Source organism: Eubalaena glacialis, chromosome 6, assembly GCF_028564815.1.
Source record: "Eubalaena glacialis isolate mEubGla1 chromosome 6, mEubGla1.1.hap2.+ XY, whole genome shotgun sequence".
Classification (NCBI taxonomy): domain Eukaryota; kingdom Metazoa; phylum Chordata; class Mammalia; order Artiodactyla; family Balaenidae; genus Eubalaena; species Eubalaena glacialis.
The window spans coordinates 151,693,775-151,720,502 of NC_083721.1; the positions used below are offsets into that span (position 1 = coordinate 151,693,775).

The window sequence follows — 26,728 nt, forward strand, 5'->3', positions numbered from 1 at the left end:
CGATCGGGATCCGATACGCGGCGCTCGAGGTGAGGCCCCTCGTCAGAACGGCAGGAGAGGCCCGCAGGCTCTGTGGGCTTTCCTACTGCTAGAGGCACGGGGCAGCCCCCAGCAGGAGTGCGGGCTCCACACGGCGGGGCGCTGCAGTGACCACCCTTTCTCCTGGGACGTTTCCAGGCCTGCAGTGTTAGGTGGCACTGGCGACGCTACCGGGCGGGTGCAGGTCGGGTATGTGAGTCCTCTGAGCCCGTCTGCTGTGAAGGGCTGGAGCCACAGGACGGGAGTGGGCTGCGCATGCTGGCCTTTCAGTTAATGCGAAGCTAACTCCTTAGGTCGAATGGGGGTGAACAGCCTGATGAAGGAAACGGGCTGACATGTTCAGAGAGGGAAAGGGCTCCCCAGTTTTCAGGGTGGTTGTAAGATGCTCATATCAAGATGATAAAAAGATGCTTAAAGGGAAATTACAGGGCCCGTCTCAGTTTGCGTTCTCCAGCAGCAGACCCCACCTGGTCCTAAGGCAAAGACTCGGGTCAGGAGTGCCCATTTGGGAGGTACAGGGAGGCAGTGCAGAACGAGGCAGTGAGGAGAGGGCCGGGTGACGGGAGGGTGCCGAGCTGTGTCACTCTGGAAGCTTCAGCGCGTGAGGAAGCGGAGAGCTGTCATGAAACCCGAGTGAGCTAACCTGAGGGGCACGGACCCTAAGAGACGTGCAGACCAGCTCTCCTCGGTCACGGGTAAAGGGTGGCGGGCACAGCAACAGAGAAAGTCCTCAGTAGAGAAAGACCGACCGTGGCCAGGGCGGGGGTGAGGGCGGGGCTAGAGGCTGGAGGGCCAGCCAGTTTCTCACCGCCGCCCAGTGTGTGCAGAATAGCAGGGGCTTTTCCTGTTGTTCCGCTGCATCTAGTACACGTGTGTCTACAATGCGGTGTCTGTTGTGCGCGTCTAACATCCTAAGGGACACTCCATACTGTTTACTTACTTGCTGGGTAAGTGATGATTATCTTTTAAACACAAAGCACTAACACTGACCTCCTTCAAGGTATGTGCCTCAGTACCAGTAACAGATTCATGAATCAACTCCAATCAACTTATTCATAAACAATCGAAGGTTACGGAGAAGAAAGCTGCATGACTCACAAACAACAAGAGGCCCAGACTGAGCTGAGCGACGGCTCGCGGGAGGAGTTAAGGCATGGCCTACGCAGCTGAGGCGGGCGACTGCTACCGGCACAAACTCTCAGCCTACTTCACAACCCAGCAACCAACTACAGCACAGCTTTCCCAGAAAGCTGTCTTTCCGTATCAATGCATGGGATTATTTTATAATTACAGCAGCTTTAAAATGAGGTCTTACAGACATCTGAATAATTACCTCACGTGGTTAGAAAACAAGAGGGATTTTCCTCATACACATTTATACTTTACACCTATTTTCTATTGAAGTCCTAGTGCAAATAGTTTCAAATTACATTAAATTTCCTTTAACCATCTCTATACGTTTTATGCGATGCTTAACAAAATCAAATAGAAGTACATACCCTTTTTAGCAGCTACTGTTTTACTTGGAACTTTTTCTGTTTGTTTCAGACCAAATGATGGTGAAAAGACAGAAGCAGAATCTTCTTCATTACTGTCAAATTTAGCTGAATCTAAAAATTACAGTTTTTTTTTCAGTAAAGAGATTCTATAAGGACCACTTAGTAGTTAAACTGATTCTTTTTACTGATGACATCTCTTTAGCTAGATACTAGATCTTGTAAGTTTCTATTTTGTGATCATATAATCCACAGTATACAAACAGCAGAAAATAAAAAATATAACAATGTTATATTTCAAAAAAGTTAACTCTGTTGTAGAACAACATAGAAATGCATAGAGTAATAAAAATTCCTAATAGTCCCAAACGCTGATCATTTAAAACATAACTGACCAATTCAAAAATAAATACTGACGACTTATTTTAAAATGAGACATTAAAAAGTTCTCACTGTGATTATTTTAGCATCTACACATCTAACTAACCATTTCAGGAATATCAGTAATAACGTTCATCAACTTTACGTCATTAAAGGTTAATTGAAAAGGCACGTAGGCTTACCTTCAGTTTACTTTTACACTCAATTTAATTAATCAATTCCTCCCTCCATCCTTCCCCCACTCAAACCAAAACAGGGACTCTTAAAATGGCAACTTGGATGTGAAAGTTTTATATAGCTGTTTTGACATGCTTTCAAAAATGCATATCTATCAATACATATAGAACCTGTACCAGATGTGTGTCTACCTACATGTATGTGTGTATTTAAAAAATGGAAAACAGTAACTCAAATGTAACTAGGTTGTTCTGACCTTAGAAATTCCACACATAGAAATGTAGGCAATAAAAAAGTATGCACACTGATTAAATTTGCTTCTATGAAGGTTCTAGTCTTTCAGCTACTAGGGTTCAGTAAAACAAATCTGCATATTGGTACACTTGTAGCTTTAAAAAAAAGCTGTCATATATCCATTCACATTGCCATGAAAATTAAATTTTGATCTTCCAGAATTTCTCTGTCTATACTTTTTTCTCTGCTTAAAACACTCACACACACCCCTCCCACTCCACACACACACACACACACACACACACACACACACACACAGGTTTGCATCTGCTTCTCCACCTAAATGCTTCCATAATGCTGATTTTGACCAATCAGTTGGGAATCACCTCAGGAAAACTAAATAAACCTTATTACATTGAGGAAAATGTAAAAAGATGGTAAGTTTTTTACTCATAAAAAAAATCCATAGCAATAATACGTAAGTAAGCAACAAAAAGACGAAACGAGCATACCGTCTTCTGACTTCTGAGAGTATGAAGGGAATGAGAAGAGAGCCCCGTAATCCTGACCTTTCTTGTCATGGGAAGACTTTCTAATAGAAAGAAAAATTAAACACAACAATATAATGTAAATATCTGGTTTCAACTTTGACAATTTATATATAATATGTACTGCAGGATTATAATTACAGAACAAAATTTTAGTTCTCTCATTTGTTTCCCTTTGCTGAAGACAGGGCAACCAAACTCCTTTCTTCTCTCTCATAAGCCTAAGTGTGCATGCATACACAGAGACACCAGACAAACCAATGATTTAACAGAAAAGCAAAACTTTAAAGTTATTCAAAATATCACTAAATTTTATGGTTGACAGAACCCCTTCAGAATTTAACATCAGTAAATTATTGGCAAAAATCCAAGAAGAAAGACTCTCCATCAGAAGAGGCAATAATCTGACTTCTAATACTTGACTGCTTGTGGTTAAAATACTTCCTTAAAAATCTGAAATAGTTCACAGACTTCACATCCTACATGTTACATGTTCACACTCACCAGAGGCAAGAAAAAAAATCAAGGCCAAAGCTAGGGAGGAACATTAAACCTCTCAATTCTAAAGATTTAATAACTTTTCTCTGAACCAGGGGTTGTCAAGCTATGTCCCGTATGCCTGCTGCCTAATTTTGTAAACAACATTTTACTGGAACACAGCTACGCTCGTTCATTTACATATCATTTATGGCTGCTTTCCTGCTACAAGGGCAGCACTGAGTAGTTGCAACAGAGACCATATGGCCTGCAAAGCCTAAAATATTTACTATCCAGCCCTTTATGGAAAAAATCTGCCAACCCGTGCTCTAATCTATAGCAACAGTTATGTAAACAGCTGCAATATTAAGCAGATTTATTACTTCATGAGAAGGACCTGACCTAGGATGGAGCTTACTGTAAGATCGCTGCAGATGCCCAGACACCTAGCTGTACCATATAACTGAACAGCAGTTGCTGTGTTACTTACTCTGGACTAGCTTTGGATTTGCCTGGTGAAAACGTGTATTCATCTTTATCTAGGCCATCTGAAGGGACAAATTCATCTTCTCCATCATTTGTTATGGGAGATGCTTTAACTTTCAATTCCTCTAAATCATTATTGTCATCGTCATCATCGGCATCATCGTCCTCTTCTTCTGAGAAATCAAATGTGTACTTAGGCCTTTCAGCTAGGACAAAAATAAAAGTGAGTGTTAAACTCAAACCCAGCTTTATCAACATGAAATACTATTCCGAACAATGCACTTGAAAAATATTCCAGCTGTCTCTTAAAATATACAAGAAAAAAAAGAAAAAGACAAGCATTAGAGAACAAAAGTCGACCACTCTGCCTCAGTGACTCTGATGGTGCTGACATCTGTCCTGTACTCCCTGGAGGCTCTGGGGCAACGCGGTGTGTCTCGGGAGAGGGTAAGCTGATGAGGCCACTAGGATGCTGCTCGCCATGCTTAACTCTTACTCAAAGCAGTGAGGAAAGCAGTCATTATGGCCACTGTGAAAGTGACTGCTAATGTGAGATTTCCCATTTCTGCAATTACGAAAGACAGCTCTTACAGGTCTTTAGAAAGTGCTGCACTTTCTCTTAACCTCTTCCATAAAAACTCCTATCTTCTCTTCACAGTAGTTTTACTATGAAATAACAGAAACAGTCACGTTTCAGATGAATAGTAAAAATAGAGATAAGACCTCAATATATTAGCAAAACAATATAATGCATAAAAAGGTACCACCTATAGAGAAAGGCACACTGGTATAATGCAAGTAAGTTTTACTGTAATTTCTAGCATATACTATGGAATAAAGTTTTAAAGTCATTTGGATGCTATGCAATTTTACACTTCATTTTAGATGTATGGAAAAAGCCTAAATACAATTTTAAAGCATTTAATAAATTAATTTTCATGTAACTTGTTACTGTGTTAAAAATTCACCTCTAAACTACTGCAACATTGTAAATCAACTATAATAAAAAAAAATTTTTTTTAATTCACCTCTATTATACGACCTATGCACATTAGGAAAAGAAATTCAATCACTTAGTGACTGAAGGCCTGAGATATAATTTTAAAAGTATCTCCCAGAGATAAAACAATCATAATATTTTATTATTCATTTTATGTAAATTAGGACTTAACACAATTTGAGAAGAATCTATAAAATAGGACACATCAGTTTTTAATTATTTGAAGACTTCAAATTAATGATTCAGAAAGGATCAAATCACATGCTTAACAGCAATATCTATTAGCAAAATGGGATTCTGTAGCCTAGCTCTAACACTGTAATTATCTAAATTATGCTGTGTGCATATGGAACCAGACTCCTAATGTAGGGGAAATTCTTCATGATACAAGGGGTAGAAAACAAAAAGAACACTACATAGCACTTCTATGGATCCATCACTGCTGGTATACTACACCAAGGTACTTTTTTTTTACCAAACATCTTCCAACTATGGAGGGAATACAACCCAAACTTCGTAACAAAAATCAATAAGAAAACATGATTCACTTTAGAGAAATTTAGTCCAACTTTGCTAGAAAATAGCCTTCTGTAAAGCAGGTTTTTTTGTCTTCCTGAACTATAACTTCTGAAATGCTAACGGTTTAGTACTTCAGAAACACTGATGACACTAATAACACCAACTTATGAGTAATACTAACTTTGTCAAACCATAATATATAATAAAATATAAAATATATCAGAATACCAGCCGCTCTCCTAAGTAAAGAATCTCGTGGAATAACCACAGGTTCTGTTTCTTCCAAGTCACTTTCTGACTTGGATTCATCGTCTGACCAAGGATTCCGTTTCTTCACTTTCTTTGCGCTGGGTTTACCAGATGATGTAGGCGCTTTTCTCACCCTGGTACCTAAAAACAAATGAGCAACAATAAGATATGTATGAATACTTATCCAAATGTCATTAGTAAAAATAAAACTATTGTAATGAAAACTTCATGATAAAATAACAAATGTTTGTGAAAACTGAAGACATTACTTCAACTACTAGAAAAAAAAAGTACAATCAAAAGAATCTAGTAATATCCTGAACATACAGATTTTCTGACACACTGAAAACTCTAGCAACTCCTCACCAGGCTCCTTTCTCTCCCTTTTGGGTTTGGGACCTTTGTTTACAGGCGCTGACGGGATCAATGCCTCTTCTCCCGCAACTTCTACCTGTGCTCCGCTGAATTCTTCATCAAATTCCACTTTCACTGCTGTGGTATCGAGATCACCCTACACATTGAAAAGAAAACCAAACCATAAGTAAAAATAAAAGTTAAATTAACACCATATACTTTAAGGATACACTTCCAGCCAAGAGATCGCTTTTTCATATCAGATGAGTAAAAAACCAATATAAAGTGTGATTCTATTGAGGTCCTAAGAAATGACCTTGATCAGATCCTGTTTTACTTTATCTCATGCAGCTGTAGAAGATGACACTGCTTATCACTCTAATCTTGTAGTACCTTCTATGAGATGACAGCTACTTAAAACCAACTATGAAAAATAAGATAAGGCGGCAGCTTTTGATTATCAAAGGGACTTTTTCAGACTCATAGCTAAGTATACCAAAAGGTACCTGAAAAAATACGTTCCCATAGCTCACGCCTCTATATACTAGAAAAAAATCTTCAGATTACTGAATGAAAATAAGCCACCCATGTCTTATAATGCCTCGCAGTACATAATGAAGTCCCCTGACCCTGAGACAGAGGGAGGAGGCCCAGGGCAGGGTCAGAGCAGACACCACGGAGAAGGAGCCTTTCTCCACGGTGACTGGGCTTTGAAGAATCAGGTAGATTCGCCAGGTGAGGAGAAGGAAGGAGGGAAGCGCGCCCCAGGCACGAGATGAAGACTCCTGTCTGCTAGGACTCAATGGAAGGTGAGGGGGAAGGGCAGCCAGGTGGAGGCAGGCAGGCGTGCGGCTGCTGAATCACTGTGCACCAGCAATCACCGTATGACCACAGGCTCGTTGTTTGGAAACATCACTCTGGTGGTGAGAGACAAGACGGAGAGGACTGAAGTGAAGAAGGCAGAAGTCGTGCCTGGACGACTAGAGACAGGATCACGAGAGCCACTCGGCTCACCTTAAACTGTCTCAGGGGAAATACCGAATTCTAAGACAGTGTCGGTGTGGCCCAAGGTAAGAGGGTGGCATTCGGAACTTTCACAGACAGTCAGTAGGACTGAGTTACAGGCTAAACGAGAAAACTCCCAGGTTTTCGGCCTATGTTAGTGACAGCTGGTAGTGCCAGGAACTGAGATCAGGCGCAGAGGTGGGAGGGCAGTTTTGAAACCCAGATAATGGGTCCCTGCAGGCACGCTGAGTCTGCGGGGCGTGGGGCGTTCTGGTGGCTGTGTTAGCCGGGCCCTCCTGGAAACATTACAGCTTCAGGACATCGATTACAGAGTCACCAGTGTAAGCGGTAAAAGCTCTGGGCACAAACGAGGTCACTTGGGGAGACCATGAAAGGTGAAGAGAAGTGTGCTGAGAACGGATCCTGGCTAAGACCTTCGGAAAAGGAGAGAAACGTTTCCCTAAGGAGAGAGCAAGTTCTATGTGCAGGTGAACCTGTGAGACCTCCGTGTATCAGAACCGTGGAAGAGAGGGATCTCCCTGGTAGCACGGTGCCCCAGGCTTCAACGCTTAGTTCTGTACGGAGAACTCTCCCATCTCACCACAGCTCTCAGGCTCACCTCCCAAGCTCTGCTTACACTGTGGGATGCATCTACCTATATATCCCCTGGGTTCTAAATCAACCTGCCTAGAAAAATCAGACTCTCCCCTTGAGACCATCAGGCTCCTGCCTCTCAGCTCTGAGCAGCCTTCTCGACACTTCCTTCTTCCGGCCAACTGTTCCCATCCTGCTGGAGGGTAGGTAGATCTCATGCTTTTAAACCCCCTCTAACTCTCATCAATGCCAATGATACATGCTGTGTTTGATGACTTTTTAACTCAAGGTAAAAACAAATAAATAGTAAAAGTTGACAGCTTACTTTGAAAGCCAAACACTCTTTTCATAAGACTTCCTTAATTGGTCACGATATAGAACTAAAGTTTATATTTTAAAGTTGATATACTTTTTGTTGTTGTTATTCCATGATTTTAATTTAGAACGCTGAGTAGAGTATTTCGCTCTCTCGTTTTAGAAATGGAATCAAGTGAGTAGCTCTTTACACATACGTGGGTCCTTGACTAACATGTCTTCATTCTGTGTATGGATCAACTGCTCTCAGAACAAGTGATTTCCAATCACAGTGAAACACATTAGAAACAAAAAATAAAGCATGACTGAAGTACACAGTAAAATTAAAATACCTACATACATCATTATGGAGGTGGAGTCCACCAATGAGCCAAAACAAGAGACATGTACCTTTTTCTTCTTCAGCAACTTCTTACTGGCATCTGCCTTCATGGCAGTAATTTCAGGAACTATTCTTCTCCCGAAAGGCGAGGGCATTGTCTCTTCCAGTTGAAGCTTCTTCACCTTAGGTTTGCCAACTTTCCCTTTTATTGCTTTTCCAGCCATCCCAGTCATAACATCTTCTCGTTCTTGCCCTTCCACTTTCTGGAGTGTAATGATTAAGGATGGGGAACAGGGTGGGGGCATAAACAACTCATTAGAAAAGAGAGTTACTACTGCATAAGAAGTCAAATCTAACTTTATTCATTCAGTAAGGAACAAAGCTTTCCTTCCAGGTGATCTAATCTAAGAAAAAACCAAATAATTCTAAGTCAGAAGACCTGGGCTGGGGACTTCCCTGGTGGTCCAGTGGTTAAGAATCCGCCTTCCAATGCAGGGGACACGGGTTTGATCCCTGGTCAGGAAACTAAGATCCCACATGCCGCGGGGCAACTAAGCCCACGCGCTGCAACTACTGAGCCCGCGTGCTCTGGAGCCCGTGCACCACAACTAGAGAGAAGCCCGTGTGCCACACCTAAGGCCGGACACAGCCAAATAAATAAATTAAATAAATAAATATTAAAAAAAAAAAAAAAAAAAAAGAAGACCTGGGCTGTAGTCCCAGTTCTACCTAACTAGCTTCTCATTTGCAATACAAGGGGGTAGTAACTAAACGACCTATATGGTCCCTTCCAATTCTAGGATCCTACAACGTATTATGGGATCAAGACTTCTGATGACATGGTATCATCAGAATCCCAGCAAATCACACAAAAAGGCAGTTCTGTTAACAAATATGAAGCTATTCTTTACTATTGTTTTAGTTTGCTTCATTTTTAATGGATATTAATTTTTAAATGTGTAAGTCAGCAGTAAAAAAAACAGTCTGCAATTTTTTAAAAATCTAACTCATAACAATATAAGAAAAGTATAAATCAAGGCATAATTATATTGTGGCACTTGAAAGATCATTAAGGGAACCCAGAACAATAGGACTAAACAATTCCAGAAATTTTATTAGGCAACTAATACACCACACTCATTCTTAAGAGTTTGAATTCTGACTTGGGCCATAAAAATAAAATTAGAACATGTGGACAGTAAATCAATGAAACAACTAAAAAGTAATAAATATAAGTAATATCATATGAGTAATAATAAATAGTAATTTACCTTGTGCTACTCAAAATCAGATGATCATACTGCTACTGTGAATTTAATTCTAAGATTTTAAGTGAGTTAATTGCTTAAAAACAAATTAGGCAATTTTAGAAAAAGTTTATATTTTACATCTTTCTCTACATTTTTCTTTTATTTTTAAAATTGGAATTCTACCTGGAGAAAACTAAGCTATAACAAAAAATATTAAAATTTCTCGATTAAAAGTCTAAGGAGACTATCATTCTACTTTTTAAAAATCAAAGTACCTATATTCAATCATATATATTGCTCTTACCTCTTTGGGGGAAAACATTAAAATTGAATCAATAAGCTAATTTGAAGTCAGTTAAGAAATTTTAACTAGCAGCGAGTATTAGAATTTAATTTATTCTAAATTTCAACTCCATAGCTTTTATTCATCTGCATCAGACATAACTTTTCTTTATGGTTTCACAGAGCTAGAAGCTTAATCCTCTGCAGCTTATAAACATATTAACTTTTGTAGAGTTAAAGGAAACCCTGAGATAATTCAATTTTAAATTTTCATTCTTGTTTCATAAACATTACTTTTCCAAATATATTTTAATGGAGATTTAACCTACATCCAGTTCTTCAACAAAAGCTGCTAAATCTTCTTTCCAAAGATCTGAAGGAGATTTTCTTTTAAGATCACCGACCTCTCGCCCCTATAATAAAAAAGTAGTATGATTTAAACATTCAATTTTAAATGTATAATTTTCAAATGTATACATAAAGGCTAAATAAAACTACTTATTTTTGGAAAAGAAAAATAAAGATATGGATAGCACTTAAAGTTTCAAATTATTTAACCCACAAAAGTTCATACTTTTGCATCTCTCTGTTTAATCAGTTCTTCAACTTTTTCTTTAGTAAGAGACCATAGAGACATATTTAAAATATAATTAAAATCAGGGCCTGAAGGAGTTCCTGAATCAGAGGAACTATCATCATGCTGGTTTTGTGTTTCTTCCTCTTCTGCTGCCTGTAAAAAATAATAAACTTTATATTAAAGTCCTATATAATATCAAATCAATGTTGAATTTTACTGAATACTGAGTTTAAAATTCCATACATGCTATACTCTTAAAGCTACATCTTCAGGGTGGTGGGTTTATTTTAGATTATCTGCAAGATTATCTATGAAAATATATTTCCTATAAAAAGTTTAAATTTTCTAAAAATGCACAATAAAATCATCAAAAGGAATGGTATATTCAGCCTCTATCCAGGAATCTGGCGAAAAATTAACTGCTTGAGAAGACACCACATCTTAAAATTAATAGAGCAGAACTAATGTGTTATCATGCATCTTGTCAGATCTTTATATTGGTGAGTGAACAATCTGAAACCTAAAATAAATATCACTTATGAAGAATGTTTTACAGTTATAATAAATATGCTAAGGTAGTCAGTCACTACGGATGAATTCTTGATAAAGATTCCCTCAAGCAAGAACATTCATGCAAGGACTAAGCTGAAGCTCACTCCAGCATTTAACAGCTGGTGAGTCAGAGTCACAAGGGCTATTCTAAAAGTTTATCTATAAGGCCTTCTTTTCATAGGAGCAGTTGCAATAAAAAAATCTTATGCTAATATTAAATTTCAAAGTCCAATGAATTTAATAGAAGTTATTATAGGTGACATCATCTTTAAAATTTTTTAAATAACAACAGCTGTTAAATAAAATTGCATCTCAATTTTTAAAGGCACTCAGATAATTAAAAATGACTGAGTGAGCCATAATACTCCATAAAACAAAAGTTCTCTTCTAGCAATCAAAAGAGAAAAAAGAAAAAAGCTTTACAATTTAATTTAAAAATTTCGGTAAAATAATGTATATATACAAAGTAAACGTTAGGTGTATTTTAGAAGTAAAGGAATAAAAATAAAAATTGCAAAGCAAGATGCTTCATTACATAAACAAAAGTATAAACTCAATTAAGTAACATTAGCCAAACAGAGAATGCTGTTGTTGAGTTGATATAGATTATTAAGTACCTAGATAATTTATGACAAATTAATACAGTCTACAGTTTTTAAAATTTCTTCATGAAATAGTGTGTTGCTGTGGAATTTTAGGTTGCTACACTACTATTAAAATATTATTAGGGTGTCATAAAATCCTATTTAGACCCACACTTTAGAAGTCTATTTGCTCTAGGTTTTGATGACACACCAAGTATCGTTAATGAGTGCTCCATGAATATGTGTATCTATCATTGTTATCATGAAGATGACTAAGGATACTTTCAGGGAAAAAAAAACAAAAACCAAGAAACTTTTCAAGTTCCAATGACAATTCTACCATGTTTTTGATCTTCTAATTATCGGCTTTATAATTCTCTCTTCTCCAACTCTACACAACAGGACACTCTCGTAAGAGCAGTTCCTTTTGTTTCTTGAACCCCCAAAGTGAACACATGGCCAAGATGCTGAGAACATTTTGAGGGTAACAATGAAATTATTGAAACCAAGCACTAGCTTTTACCCATGAAGTCTACTTCTGCCAGAAGGGCATTCTCAAACCCTAAACACCTTTATTTTTTAAAACTAAACATTAAATTCATTAGCTTACTAGCTAATTTTTTTTAAAGATATAATTTAAACCAACAATGATACAGAAGGGCAAGTAGTGTATGAACCGTAATTTGGGGTTTAAGAATGCAACAAAACACATTGAAAGGAACGCAACATGCTTGAGTCATCTTAATTTTGAATACTCCCCCAACTTGTCCTACCCCATTTTCCTCAAACAATGAATAAACCTATTCTCTTAACATGTAATTGCTAAATATGTAATTTATTCTAATTTTACTCACTCTAACATATGGCAATCTATTGACAGTTCAAAATTTTAAAAAAAACTTAATGTAAATGAAAACACTATTTCAATGGAGTTTGATGAAAAATATGAAAAACATTATGGTTGAGAACTCATGAATGTTGGGAAGTTTAAAGTTTCAGTTCAAATTACATCACATAATCATATTTTTTAAAGACGTGACCTTTATCAGTATTACATATATATACAATATTCTAATTAAGTGTCTGAAAATTAATCATTTCCAACTTTCTTCCTTTTGTACATTTGTGTTCTCAACCACAACGCTGTACTGCCTTTTCAAATTTTTTTTTAAATTGTCCACAACAGCAAGAAGCTAATTCTTGAGAAGAATCTCAACGTTTCAATATCCCATTTACTGAATTAATATTAGTGCTCTATGATCTAAAATGGACAATTTAATAAAACATCAGACTTTTAATCTGAAGTTCCAGGGCTTAAGATCTCCAGCTAAAGACCTAAGCATAGGTCAGAGCACATACTTGGTGCTCGATAAATACTGATAAATATTGACCATTCTGTCTCTAGTCTCCCCAGCGTACACCAAAACCAGATCAAGTGAGCGGTGAGTGGATTCCACATTGTGGCCACAAACTGCCCAGGGGGAAATGATTTCTATGCTACCAATGTAGTTCCCAGATAGTGACATGCACCTCACAAAACCACCACCACCACCGCCCTTTAAACGGCAGGCTCAGAAAGAAGGCTGGGGAGACTGAGCGACCTTCTCCAACCGGAATCACTTCTCCAGGCCCTGGCTGAGCCACACTGGCAAAGTGCTTGGCGGTGGGTGTGCACTGCGAGTTCCTGCACCCTAGCTGTTCTGTGGATACACAGAAGACTTCGGTCTCCAAACAGACTACTCAGCACCTTTAGCAGCACTAAATTCAAAATGCAGGGGTTGGGGTTTCTGTTTGCTTTGGAAGTTGCTTTTAAAAGCTTCTCTGAATGTCTCGTTCTGCAAATGATTACCTTTTCTTGTGCTTCTTTCCAGGCTTTCACTGGGTCAGATTCATAACCTCTCTGGACTAACATTTGAATCAAATCTTTCTTTGACCTATTCTCTATGTGAGGGAAAAATAAAGTTAGGATCAAGAAAAGAGATTCAATTTGTATTTGTTTATATTCTACTGATAAAAACGTCTTCTATTAATAAAGTTTTTTTTTTCCATTTTAACTAATGTTCAAATTTTTAAAGGTTGCATCTTACCTATAGTAATCTTCCCTTGTATCTTCTCTAAAATGAAACGGGCTTGATTGTTAAGCTTTGTAGATTCTGCTCCCAGCATTCCTACAAGCCACTCCTTACGTAAACCATAATAGCTTAATCGTAAATCAAAGAATTCTTTCAAAATGTCTTGCACAGTTTCATACTTCTTCAGACATCCCATATGATCAAAGAGTACCTAAGCAAAACACAAAGTTTTTGAAGATTATATAAATCTGTGTTGGTATTTTTAACTTGTATGCTACAGTATTTAAAATAACCATAATACACGTATATGAATACACACCACCCCTAAAAGCCAGAACAAAATTATTAAGTAAATATTCCTTTGGTGGCTCCAAGAAACTGATAAAATTCTATTCTCAAAACTATGAAAATATTTAAAATTGGAATAATTTTGAAAGATAAAAATAGGTCCTTAAAAAAAGGTTCTTACTTAAAACTATATAAACTATGGCTATAAAGCCACCTAATAGATTTTTTTTTCAAACTAAAAACAAGCATATTCTATCTGTAAGTTTTTAAATATTAAAGTTCTCTCTCTCCCATATACTCAGTGGACATGCATTTGCCTCTCTCTTTGTTGTTTTTTATGAATGGGCTATAATTCACTCAAACTTCAATTTAGAGGGAAATTTTACTTCTTCTCTATCTTTTTCTCCTTTTTCTATCAGCCTTGCTTGGCAGATTACGGCACTTTTTCTCAGTCACTGTGCTATTGCTGGATTTTTTTCTTTTACTCTTTCTCAAGTCTAAAAGCTAATTTGGAATGGAACAGGGTAATCATACATGTTCACTTTTTATCTTCCTCCCCAATTATCTAAAGTTTAATAAAGCAGATTAGAGTCATGAGGAGACAAGAACTCCACCACGAAAATGCTAATAGAGACAGGCATGAGGCACAAGGAGACCCTGCAACAATCACTCTCAGAACTTCCAGTCAGTGTGTGTAAGGGTGTGTGTATCCTGTGTGTTCAAGCCCAGATGCACAAATGCAGGGTTGGGGTTAAGAGCAGAGGATAACATTAGAGGAAAGGGAATGTACCTCTAGATTCTTTAGCAAACATACAGGGGGAAACGCATTCAGACTTACTATAGCTACGCCCATCATGAAGCCAATTACAAAAATCCAACTTACAGAACGCAAGGTTACATTCATAGTAAATCTAGTCAATTACCATGGAATTACAGGTAAGAGTAGTTTGCAGCTTAAAAACTTTGTGCAATCCAGCAGCTTCTGCTTGTGCCAGTTTCTCTTCAGTCATTTTCACCACAAATTTCACAGTTGTATCAGTATGATATTCTTTATAATCAGAAATTAATGCTGGTGTTTTATCTGTTCCATTTAGCATAGGTTCTAAAACCTGTTCTTTGTATACCTATAAAAGATTTAAAAATAAGTAATTCTTTCATGACACACATTCATGCTCTTATTCTACAAGTCAAGCAATCTTTAAAACTTCTCGATTCCAGTGGGGAAAAAGGGGAAACCTCATCTCTATCATCTCCTGCCCAGTCACTATAGTTGACAATACATGGGGATCCCAATGGAGAAAGACAACACACAAGGTACCGGTTCTGATCTGCTCATACTCAAAAGGCAAGAAGAGGCTGAGAGTACAAAGCGGATGGCACCAACTAGCACTGACGAGGTGACGCGCGCACTTTTAGATCCAATACTGAATGATGCGAGTTTACTGACCGTATTTATAAGGGTTCAAAACACTATTTGTTACATACTATTCTAGTCATTGCAACATAAACAAAGATAATAGTCTTTTTAAAAGCTAGCTAAGTCATTCTACATTTAGATAAGTTAACTTTTAAATTACCATTGGAATATACCAATGAATGTGTCAAAAGTGTACACATGAATGTTTAAACGCTCTACAGACACAGGGCAAACAATCATATTCTCACCAGAAAGGACTGCCTAACACAACTGCCACACGCAGCTCACAGGCAGCTCACGTCTTATACCAACCTGTGTCCAAGTTCTAACGGGAAGCTCTGTAATCTCCACTGTGTTTCTATCCACCACAAATATTTCACCACTGACTGCATATTGGTTTTGACCAAGTTCTTGGATTGTTCCTTTAAAGTTCTTGTAGTTTGGAAGCTGTAGAGAAAAATAAAAATACCTAAAGGCCCCGACTTCTCACTTGAGTGCCAGTGCCACCTCTGAATGCCCCTTAGTCGATGACCTATTGCTACCGACAGGTTCACACAACTGAAACTAAATTCCTCTCGTCGGCAATAGGCCCTCTCCAAGTAATCACTCAATCTTGAATTCACAGCTTCTGTTAATATACTCTCAACAGCCCCCCAAATCTCAAAACCTCAGCACCACCTTTCCTGGTCTTCCAAGAATATCGCCTTTTTTTTTTCCAGCTTATTACCCCTCCATCCTTCCTTCTCCCCTAGATTAAAAATCCAAACTCCTCAGCCATTACGTTACAAGCCAAGCTAACCTTCTAACTTTTCTCCAGTGATTTGCCTTCCAGATCACTACACTCTTCTTGCATGTTTCTCTTGAATATTTTGAATATTCTCACTTTCACTCACTCTATCCACCAGGCCTGACGGTCATTCAGCTCTCCACACCCCATTCATCTATATAAATCTTACTTAGCCTTCTCAGGCTAATTACAAGTGATCTCTCCCTCTTCTAAAATTCCTATTTGTTATCATCACTAAGAAGTCAGGCATATAGCATAGGACACTTCTGCTCACTGAGCAACTATTAATATCTTTTGTCACTGTAAACTTCATGCCCAGAGGTCTTGCCTTGACAACAGATTAACTTTTTGAAGACAGAGATCATGGTTCTTTATCTTACCACCTACCACAGTATCATATATAGAAGATATATATATATATGAAACAAGTATTGATCAAATACACTGAGACAATAAATACTCTAAATGTATCTGAAATAAAATAAAATACTATAATCATTAAAAGTAATTTGATACTCCTGTTAGAAATATTTTAAAGTACTTTAAAGTATTTAGGAGAAAAAAGATGTTAAATCATTCCCATATTCTAATTTTCTTTTAAAATACAAATATGAAATCAAACTTGGAGAGAAATACTTAAAAATATTAAGTTTGTTTCTATATACATGGAGTATTTTTTCCTCTTTGCTTATTTATATTTTCTACAATGAGCACTATCATTTTTGTAATAAAAATATTCTTCTATTTAAGTGTATCATGGTAGAGGGAAATTTCTAGATGATTTTAAATCATGTAGAAGAGCGTAAGACACTTTTTTGAGGGTTTTTCTTGGAGGGAGTTTGGGGGAAGAACTGAACATGATGAATGATGTAAGGTAAGGGCAAAAATGAAAAATATGGGGATTATTAAAATATATACAAGGCGTCTTTAAGCATCCTTAATGACTCTAATATGACTTAGTAGTTTAAGAACAATAACATAAAGTTGCATATAACTTTGTCATAAAAAAGTTATTCTCTATATAAGTTAGATATTTGAAAGCCTAAACTACAGGGTACTTTAAAATTTTAATAAACAGTTTCTCCCATAAACCTTATATCCAGGTTTTTTCCAAACTCTGTATCTTTTTTTTTTTTCTCTTTCTTTCTTCCTTTCTTCCTTCCTTTCTTATTTATTTATTTATTTATTTATTGCTTGCTGCATTGGGTCTTCGTTGCTGCGTACGGGCTTTCTCTAGTTGCAGCGAGCGGGGGCTACTCTTCGTTGCGGTGCGTGGTCTTCTCATTGCGGTGGCTTCTCTTGTTGCGGAGCACGGGCTCTAGGCACATGGGCTTCAGTAGTTGTGGCTCGTGGGCTCTAGAGCTCAGGCTCAGAAGTTGTGGTGCACAGGCTTAGTTGCTCCGTGGCATGTGGGATCTTTCCGAACCAGGGCTCGAACCCGTGTCCCCTGCATTGGCAGGCGGATTCTTAACCACTGTGCCACCAGGGAAGTCCCCCAAACTCTATATCTTTTCCAGTAAGCACACATCAAGCTACACACTAATAGGGTCCTTACTGTCTACAATACGTTCTAAAATGAAAATGGTTCCATTACTTTTCTAAAATGACTGGCCTTTGTAGTTTACACATTATCATTTGTTAAAACAGCATAAGCAATAAGTTCTACGTAATCACCATGGGATGAGGATCCAAGCCTTCCAGCATCCGTCTGACGTTGTTCACAATCTCCCTAGCATCATAGTTGGGTAGTTTACAAGCCCATCCTGTGCCGATGCCCTCAGCACCATTTATTAAAACCATGGGGATTATGGGAATATACCACTCAGGCTCTACGCGTTGATTATCATCATAAAGGAATTTAAGCAGGTTGTCATCCACAGCAGGGAAAAGCAGTCTTGCTAAAGAGCTAATAAAAGGAAAAAGAAAGACATGGAGCAATATCATGGTTTTAGAAAATAAAACTTCATACATAATTAAAGACTTTACATTTCAAAAAACTTTTAAAAAGAATGCATTTGTTAAGAATTTTGGTTACACGTGCTTAATTTAAATTTAACAATAAAATTTACCTAACCTTATTACCAAATATATTTCTCTCAGGCACAAAGCCAGAATAAGACAGTCTTGTTTTACTTAAGTTATTTACTGACTTACCTGCCTAAACTCTTAGTATTGATAAATAACCTTTTAAGGATTTCCTCTTATTCTGACTAAACCACAAAACCCATCTTCAGCCTAAAAAGTAAAGTTGGATCAGAAAAAATCCTTACATTCATTAGGACTGGTTCCACCAATAATTCATAAAAACTGAGATCAACAAATTTCATTCTATATGTGATCAAATAATTTGGAACATTCACCCTCAACATAATACCCAATCACCTCTCTCCGTAGTTATAATTCTATTACACATTTAGTTAGTTCCAATAAACTTCAAATACAGTATTTAAGTATTAAAGTTCTCTCTCCATTATATCAGCAAGTGATCACCTTAACATTGTGAAAATGTAACGAGGACTTGCAGCGTCTTTGCCCCCGTGAAGCCGAGTTCCAAACTGACCGATGGGCTGAAGCAAGTTAATGTTGTTACTCCCCACAAAGTTCTGAGCCAAGTTCACGATAGTCATCATCAGTGCTTGCTGCAGAACAGAAACAGACAGAATACAACATTCACATTCCAAATTTTCTAAATGGATTTCCTAATTTTTATTAAAACCCAAACTCTCAACTCTTTTACATTTCCAAAGAACTTATAAAAGAAAAAACACTTTATTATGCTGAATTATCCTTCTACTATCCTCCCTTCATGCCCATAAGTATAGTTCTCAATTAATTCCAATCTCCATGCTTACTTCTCCATGATGATAAGCAGACATCTCGGCAACAGATCCAGCCAACTGTGCAACTTTTACTTCGCGTTTATCATTCCTCTTGAAACAGGTAAATAAAACTTTTCGTTGGCCTGGTTTAAAGCCTATTTTTAAAAACAACAACCCTCTTTTAAAAATATTGCTCGGGATATAGTTGTAATGTTTCTTTTAGTGACAACAATGTTTTATATATTCAAGAGAAAAAAGCAAAGATATAGTTTGCTTCCGAAAAATAAGTAAAATTGTTTACTTGAGATTCTGTAACAAAATGAGTACATACTAATACTAACACATTTTATACCATCTCAATCTATTCCAAAGTGAAGAACCAATAGAAAGACACCCTCTGGTCTTAAAGAACTGCTCAGTGGCACCAAATTCCTTTCATAGGAGTTCCCAAACACTCATGTGCCCAAAATGCCAGTTGTGATTAAAGTACCAGCAAGCCATCACTGAGCCTGACAACTTATTAGAATATCCTAAGTCAGGAAAGCTCTTATAAAGAAGAGATGTGTTCTGGTAGTTAAGAATGCAGGCTTTAGAATCTCACTCATCTGGATACTCTTCTCAACTTGGCCATGTGACTTTCCACAACTCATTAAACCATTAAGTCTCAGTGTCCTCGTCCGTCCGTGTAACAGACGTAATTACCGTCCTAATAGGGAGATCACGAGGATTACATGAGACAATGCAAGCAAAGCACTCTGCCTGCTGACCACTCTTCTCGCTCTAGGCCAGCGAGCACAGTAATAAACTTTTCAGTATATGCTAGCTATCACCATCATCATCGTGGGCCCAGAGCATGGCAGAAGCAAAAGGATGATAAAATATGGCCACTTTCCTTGAGAATTTTACAATCTAATTGAGGAGGAAAATTAACACAAGTAAAATAAGAGGCATACAATTATCGGCATAGAAGTTTACAGGCATCTGAGACCAATTTAGACGGCAATTATTAGGGAAGACATCAGAGAACGGATGTAACTCAAAGCTAGAACTACATGGATTAGTAGAACCATCTGTTATTAGCTGAACTACCAAGGAACATGAAGATCAACTAACTTGCTAAAAGTTATAAAAATCAAAATGCTCTAGACAGAAGACTAAAATCTGCTCTAAGTACTGGGTAGCAGTTTAACTTTTTTGTCAAGTTAAATAAGTTAAAAGCATTAGGTTTTGGGTATTGAGGAGTAAAGGTGTTTTTAAAATTCAGTCTCCAATAAATACTTTAGAACTTATCAAAATCACATTTTACTTTTTATTTTAAAAAGTCTCCAACAACTTGGGGCAAAAGCTTTAAAATTTTGCAAGTTAATTTTCTTTAAAAGTTCAAAAAGGGTTTAAAAGATTCAAATAAAGAATAAAAAATTTCAGAACTACTAAAACATCTCGAGAGCAACTTCACAATTTTTAAATTTATTATAAGGATGGGTTAAAGTACATGAAATTAAAATATACTCAATGACATACAAAAATGAAAAAGATAGTTAAACAAAAGCTACTTACCATCAACAAGAGATGGTATCGATCTTTCATTGTCTGAGTTTGAGAACAGAATCAATTCCTTGTTGATGAAATCATTGTAAGTCAAATGCTTTGTTGCTGTACCATATAAAAATTGCTAAGAGAAAAGTTATACAGCAATTATGTCATGATTACTGCATGAATTTTAGCCTTTTTCTTTCTTCCCCCAGATCACCACTCTTTATGACTAACCTCTGGTAAGCCATGTAACCTACGCTGTCTCCGATCTTCCATAAAATTTGTTAACCATTCTTTTCTGTCATCGATCTTCTTCTTACTGAATGCCTGAAAGATTCCAGGTGACAATTTCATACATTAAAAATAAAAAGAATTTCATTATAAAATTAAAATTTATAAAGGCAAATAACTAATTATTAATTTCTGGGAAATTAACTTTTTTCCAATATGCTTTTATCAAAAATACACGTGAACAGTGGTGTCTGAATTAAAGAGCTATGAAAGCAGGGCATAATCTGCGGTGATGGGGAATGACACCAAGATTAACTAGGTTGGGCTTAGAATTCTAAAGAGACTTATCACAGAGAACCAAGATTGGGAAGAAAAGTACGGCAGAAAGAGGGAATGGATATCAGGAGAGATTTTTTTAAATGAACTTTGTTACCAAGGTAATGGCAGCATCATCTTCAGGACCAGCATATCTAAATAAGATGCGGTGCCTTTCCATATCAGCAAAATATTCCTTGGCTTCCTTAGCTGTACTGGTACCCAACCCTGCACAATTTTAAAAATAAAAGTGGAAACAAGCCAGACAGAGACAGACAAATACTGTATGATCTCACTCATATGTGGAATCTAAAAAAAAAAAAATCTATGTCAAACTCATAGTAACAGAGCGTAAAATGGTGGTTGCCAGGGGCTGGGGGGGGAGGGAAATGGGGAGATGTCAGTCAAAGGGTACAGACTTTCAGTTTAAGATGAGTAAGTTCTGGGGAATCTAATGTACAGCATAATGCCTATAGTCAGTAATACTATATTGTATACTTGAAAATTGCTGAGAGAGGGACTTCCCTGGTGGCACAGTGGATAAGACTCCACGCTCCCATTGCAGGGGGCCCAGGTTCCATCCCTGGTCAGGGAGCTAGATCCTACATGCATGCCGCAACTAAGAGTTCACATGCCGCAACTAAGAAGCCCGTGAACCACAACTAAGGAGCCCACCTGCTGCAACTAAGGAGCCCACATGCCACAACTAAGGAGCCGGCAAGCCACAACTAAGGAGCCTGTGAGTCGCAACCAAGGAGCCCGCAAGTCACAACTAAGTAGCCCACCTGCCACAACTAAGACCCGGTGCAACCAAATAAATAAATTAATTAGTTAAAGAAAATTGCTAAGAGAGAAGATCTTAAAATGTTCTCTCCACAAGAAAAAATCACACAGGACAAACAATCCAACTTTTTGAACAAATAAATTACAAGAAAAAAATATGAAAAGAGAAATAATATATTAAGATTAAATAGACTTATCAACCAAATGCAATGTGTGGGCCTTGTTTGGATCCTGATTCAAAAAAAAATAAAAAAATAAAAACTATAAAAATGAACATTTTTAATACAATCAGGAGAATTTTAACCTGGATTGAATATTTAAGGTTATTAAAGAAAGGTATGATAATGGTATTATGGACAATAAAAAAAATTCTCTTAGAGATACATACTAAAGTAGTATAGAAATAATTAATGCCTGGAAGTTATTTCAAACTAATGGGGTGGCAATGACAAGAGCTCAGATGAAACAAGATTGGCTGCAAAACGGTGACTGTTTAAGAACACGGGAAGCCCATTATACTACTCTCTCTACTTACATAAAATTTTCCCTAACAATTCTTTAAAAATCAGCCATAGCTGTTTCTGAAAGCTAAAAGAGACAAACTTTCAAAATATTTTACAATGCTCTCATAAAAATAAATTTACGTCAGTAGTAACTTCACAAAATTTAAGTGTTTTAGAAAACAAACCTTTGTAGTATTTTATTTTCCAGGCTTTCTGGTTTTCTATATGTTTTTTCCACTCATCAAATTCAGGAATACTATAGAAGGAAAGTTCCTGCTTATTTTTGCTAGCCTTAAATGAATAATAAAAAAAAAAAATTAGTTTTTCTGCTACTGTTTAAGACAACAGTATAAAAATATATTAATGTAAATAGTACCTTTACAATAGGCGTAATGAACTCTTCAAGAAAACCATGCTTCAAAAGTGATGGCCAATTGTGATGGATGAAATTAATAAGCAGGCCTTTTATGTGAGAACCATCTTGATCCTAAATAAATGTTAGTAAAGAGTGCTATAATAATTTATGAAATATAATTACTTACAAAACCAAATTTTTAGATGTATGAATGCAGCAATGAGGCAAAATTCCATTCAAATTTTACAACTGTGCTTTACAAAACATTCTTTGGATGATCACAGTCAAGAATTTTTTTCTTAAAATTCAAATAAAGAATATAAATAAATAAAGTGACAGACTAAATCTTTCTGTCATTAAATATGCTACCATTATCTTTTTTATAGTTTGCCCAGATTTCACTAAAAGAATGATTTAAAGATGGAAATTAATGAAACAGGGTTATAATGCTACTTCACCGGAAGGAGAAATCCATGGAGTACAGGTATTCACAAGTCTTCTCTTAACATAAAAACTGATAAATTTCTGCTTAAAACTATACAGCAGCTTCTCATTGAAGATTTTCTCTAGAAATGCTTTCAATTAGAGGATGTAAGACACAAGCAGTGGGATGCATGTGGAATTCTTCCTTTTCAATTTTCTACTTCTTTCCTAATTACTGCCATTTCACTATTCAGGTCCTCCAATTTTTTTGTGCATCCCAAATTATGCCATCATATACGAATATTAGCCAATATCCTACTGATTAATCTTTCTTGTAAATTTCACCATTTCCTTCCTGCTTATAGATAGGTGGGCTTCAACCCCATAATACTACACAGTGTGTTCTACTCTTCCCATACTTGTTGCATTTAAAAATATTTTTAAAATACCTAACCAAAGAGGTGGTTACCATAAATTAGATAATGTAGACTGTGCTTCACACAAACTGTGCCATTAAACAATATCTTCCCCCTGGATGTAAATACAATCACTTCCACGTCTACTATCTTGGGACAAATCTCATGAAACAAGTATCAAAAGGACATTCTGAAAAAGATATGTTTTAATATGTGGCAACTTTTAAACCAACCTGATCAGTCATAATCATAATCTTCCCATAGCGTAAGGTTTTCAGCGATTCTGCATCATCGTAACTTTTCTTGTATTGTAGACCAACTATCTTAATGATATTGTTTATTTCTGCATTCTCCATGATCTGTGCAAACATGAAAAGGATGGAAAGTGTTTTAGAGTGTCTCCAGAGACAACAGGTGAGTTGCAGGGACGCATAAAGCTCACAGTGCTAGCAAGGCACTCAAGTGCTGCGGGCACGGGCGCAGATACGCACCTGCTTGTGAGAGGCCTCCCGCACGTTGAGGATCTTGCCCCTGAGGGGGAAGACCCCGTACCTGTCCCTCCCAATCACGCCCAGTCCGGACACGGCCAGCGACTTAGCAGAGTCCCCTTCCGTCAGTATCAGCGTGCACTCCAGGGAGTGCCTGCCACCTGGGGGCAGAGGACACACATTCCAAAGTTCTCGAGTCCGCCCACGAGAGCCCAGAGCCAAGAGACTGATGATCGCAGTGACCACCACGGAGCGCTGTAAGAGCATCTTACACCATGCTCAGGGTAACTTAAAAATTAAGTGCCTTTTATGGAACTCCTGCCCCCCCAAAATTAGTAATCAGTGGTACATATGGCAATTTTAGTGAAGTAAAACCATACTCTGAACATAGAACCCTATGCTCTATATGTGGAAAGTTAAAACAGTCTCTAACTGAATAAACACAAACTTAAAATCTAAAAAAAAAATCTGAACCTTACCAGCATCATTAGCATCATCCAGTTTGGGAATACCTTTGATTTTACTGTACTTTACTGATGAACACTTCTTGTTCAGCTGCGTCTGAGCCTTAAATTTCACCCAGTTCAGGATACTTTCCACAATGCCACAGTTAGAGGCCTAAAAATCAAAGAGTAATAATATACAAGCAAGCCAGAAGTTTATACACTTAGCTAAAATTAGTGTAATACTTGGAATCTGTGCAGTTATAAGGCAAAACAATAGTAGTGGTGATAATAATTGTGACATATGCTGGTAAATATTATTCTAACTACAGTAAAACTAACTCAGGCAGCTATTCACAATGACCTATTGTACTGAAATGTAAACACATGAAAAAAGGCCGACTTTACTACATATGAAAAAAGTTCTATTACAATAAACTGCATAAGAAATATACATAGCTTTTGTTACAAGTTAGTTTTGTGAAAATTAACACAGTAAAAGCTGATCCACCTATGAATTTACTACCTGGGAAATTTTAGACACTGACATTTTTGATGTCCCTCAACACAAAAATGTGTATCTTGAATTCCCTATGACAAAGAAATATTAACATGAAGGGAACATTAGGATAAACTCAAGATCTTATGGGAAATTCCCTGGTGGTCCAGTGGTTGGGACTCTGTGCTTCCACTGCAGGGGGCACGGGTTCAATCCCTGGTCGGGGAACTAAGATCCCGCGTGCCTCATGAAGTGGCCAAAAAAAAACAAAAACAAAACAAAACAAAAAAAACCCTTATGAATAGTCCTTATTTTTTAAAAGTTTGGTACTGAGGATTTCAACATTACATATATGTGTCATTCTGCAGTGAATTAACGTGTGACAAGATGTCAAACCTCCCCCCAACCTCCCCACAAGAAAAAGTAAAGCGTCTCCAAAAGTTGGAGTTATTTATTTTTCATCAACCTGGGTAGTTTGATTTTAGGTGTATGAAATAGTTTTTTGTTTTTTGTTTTTTTTAATTTATTTTTTTATTTTTTTAAACATCTTTATTGAAGTATAATTGCTTTACAATGGTGTGTTAGCTTCTGCTTTATAACAAAGTGAATCAGTTATACATATACATATGTTCCCATATCTCTTCCCTCTTGCATCTCCCTCCCTCCCTGAAATAGTTTTATGGAATGTTTCAGATATAAAAAGAAGTGAACTATGTTGTCAAATCTAAACTTTCTCTGCCAAAAATGAAAATGTGTAAAATCTAAAATCAAATTACAACTGTTAATGAGGGCAGAAATTTGGGCTATCATTAACATTGGGTCATCTGTATTCAGAATTCATTATGATTAGACCCAACAGTACTGTTCTATAGGCCTTTAACTAAAACCTAAAAAACAACTTTTGTTTTTGTTTGTGAGACCCTACCTTTGAAATTCCAATAGCAGAATTTGATAAAAATATTATTTCTACTGCAATTACATGATACTCCTCCAAAAAACTATAAACTTCCAAAGAGGAGGGGCTGTAATTTATTCATCTTTACATTCCCAGGGCAAACATATTTAAAGGCACTTTAGATATGATCATTTAATATATGTTTGATGGTCCTGGTGAACAAGAGAACTGAGGCAAATCTTGCTGATACATAAGAGGCTATGAGAAATTATTAGCAGCCACAAGGCTCAGTTACAAACAGAAGATTTATTATTTATTTATACTCTCACCTTGTTTCAGAAAAGTTAAGGCAGCCTAAATAAATATGCACAAAGTAAAATGAAATTTTAAAATATGTAGAATATGGTAAATTTTATGTTATGCATATGTTACCACAATTTAAAAAAAAAACTACATAAAGGTAAAAATCAGTATATGAATTTGAAATAAGTAGAAAAGATGAAATCAGGAGTCCTATAAGGACCTGTACACTTTTTAGAGGCAAATCTGTCTTTATAAAGGACAATGCGAAGCTAAAAACACAATTAGTTACATCAGTCCCCACTTTAATGCTTGGCAAAATAATCGACTGCTTTATGAAACAGTGTCTATCTACCTTTTGAAGTTTTCAGAATCAAGCATATTAGTTTTTAGTATAAGTATGCCTGTCCCCACAATTAATATAAGAAATTAATCTGATTAGAATGATTTAGAATTAGAATAAATAAATCAAGAAAACTACTTAATCAACTCTCAATAAAAAAACAAAAAACAAAACAAAAAACACTGAAAAATAATACAGATTTTACTCACTGCTTTAAAAAACTTTTCTGACAGCTGGCATTTGGATCCAAAACTTTTGGGCTGCAAAGTCATGTTTTCCTTAGTCTGAGAATCAAAAGTTGGATTTTCGATAAGGCAGTTAATAAAAATCCATATATGGTTTTTTACCTGTTGAAAACATATCAAAAAAGGTCAATA

General features: G+C 36.7%; 1 protein-coding gene across 2 annotated transcripts in view; it reads right to left on the reverse strand.

Moving 5' to 3' along the window:
• Positions 1–26,728, reverse strand: part of TOP2B (DNA topoisomerase II beta) — a 65,750-nt gene that overhangs the window by 3,888 nt on the left and 35,134 nt on the right. For both annotated transcript variants that reach the window (XM_061194754.1, XM_061194753.1), the window contains exons 10-33: positions 26,561–26,698; positions 24,351–24,489; positions 23,875–24,032; positions 23,617–23,742; positions 22,566–22,676; positions 22,375–22,480; positions 21,022–21,131; positions 20,592–20,684; positions 20,382–20,496; positions 18,858–18,979; positions 18,496–18,644; positions 17,680–17,911; positions 15,531–15,665; positions 14,725–14,925; positions 13,529–13,724; positions 13,291–13,382; positions 10,303–10,458; positions 10,058–10,141; positions 8,265–8,459; positions 5,973–6,117; positions 5,586–5,747; positions 3,843–4,044; positions 2,840–2,919; positions 1,539–1,649 (exon numbers count right to left, since the gene is read on the reverse strand). In XM_061194754.1, coding sequence (XP_061050737.1) covers positions 1,539–1,649; positions 2,840–2,919; positions 3,843–4,044; positions 5,586–5,747; positions 5,973–6,117; positions 8,265–8,459; positions 10,058–10,141; positions 10,303–10,458; positions 13,291–13,382; positions 13,529–13,724; positions 14,725–14,925; positions 15,531–15,665; positions 17,680–17,911; positions 18,496–18,644; positions 18,858–18,979; positions 20,382–20,496; positions 20,592–20,684; positions 21,022–21,131; positions 22,375–22,480; positions 22,566–22,676; positions 23,617–23,742; positions 23,875–24,032; positions 24,351–24,489; positions 26,561–26,698 — 3,358 coding nt within the window. The remainder of the gene's footprint in view (positions 1–1,538; positions 1,650–2,839; positions 2,920–3,842; positions 4,045–5,585; positions 5,748–5,972; positions 6,118–8,264; positions 8,460–10,057; positions 10,142–10,302; positions 10,459–13,290; positions 13,383–13,528; positions 13,725–14,724; positions 14,926–15,530; positions 15,666–17,679; positions 17,912–18,495; positions 18,645–18,857; positions 18,980–20,381; positions 20,497–20,591; positions 20,685–21,021; positions 21,132–22,374; positions 22,481–22,565; positions 22,677–23,616; positions 23,743–23,874; positions 24,033–24,350; positions 24,490–26,560; positions 26,699–26,728) is intronic.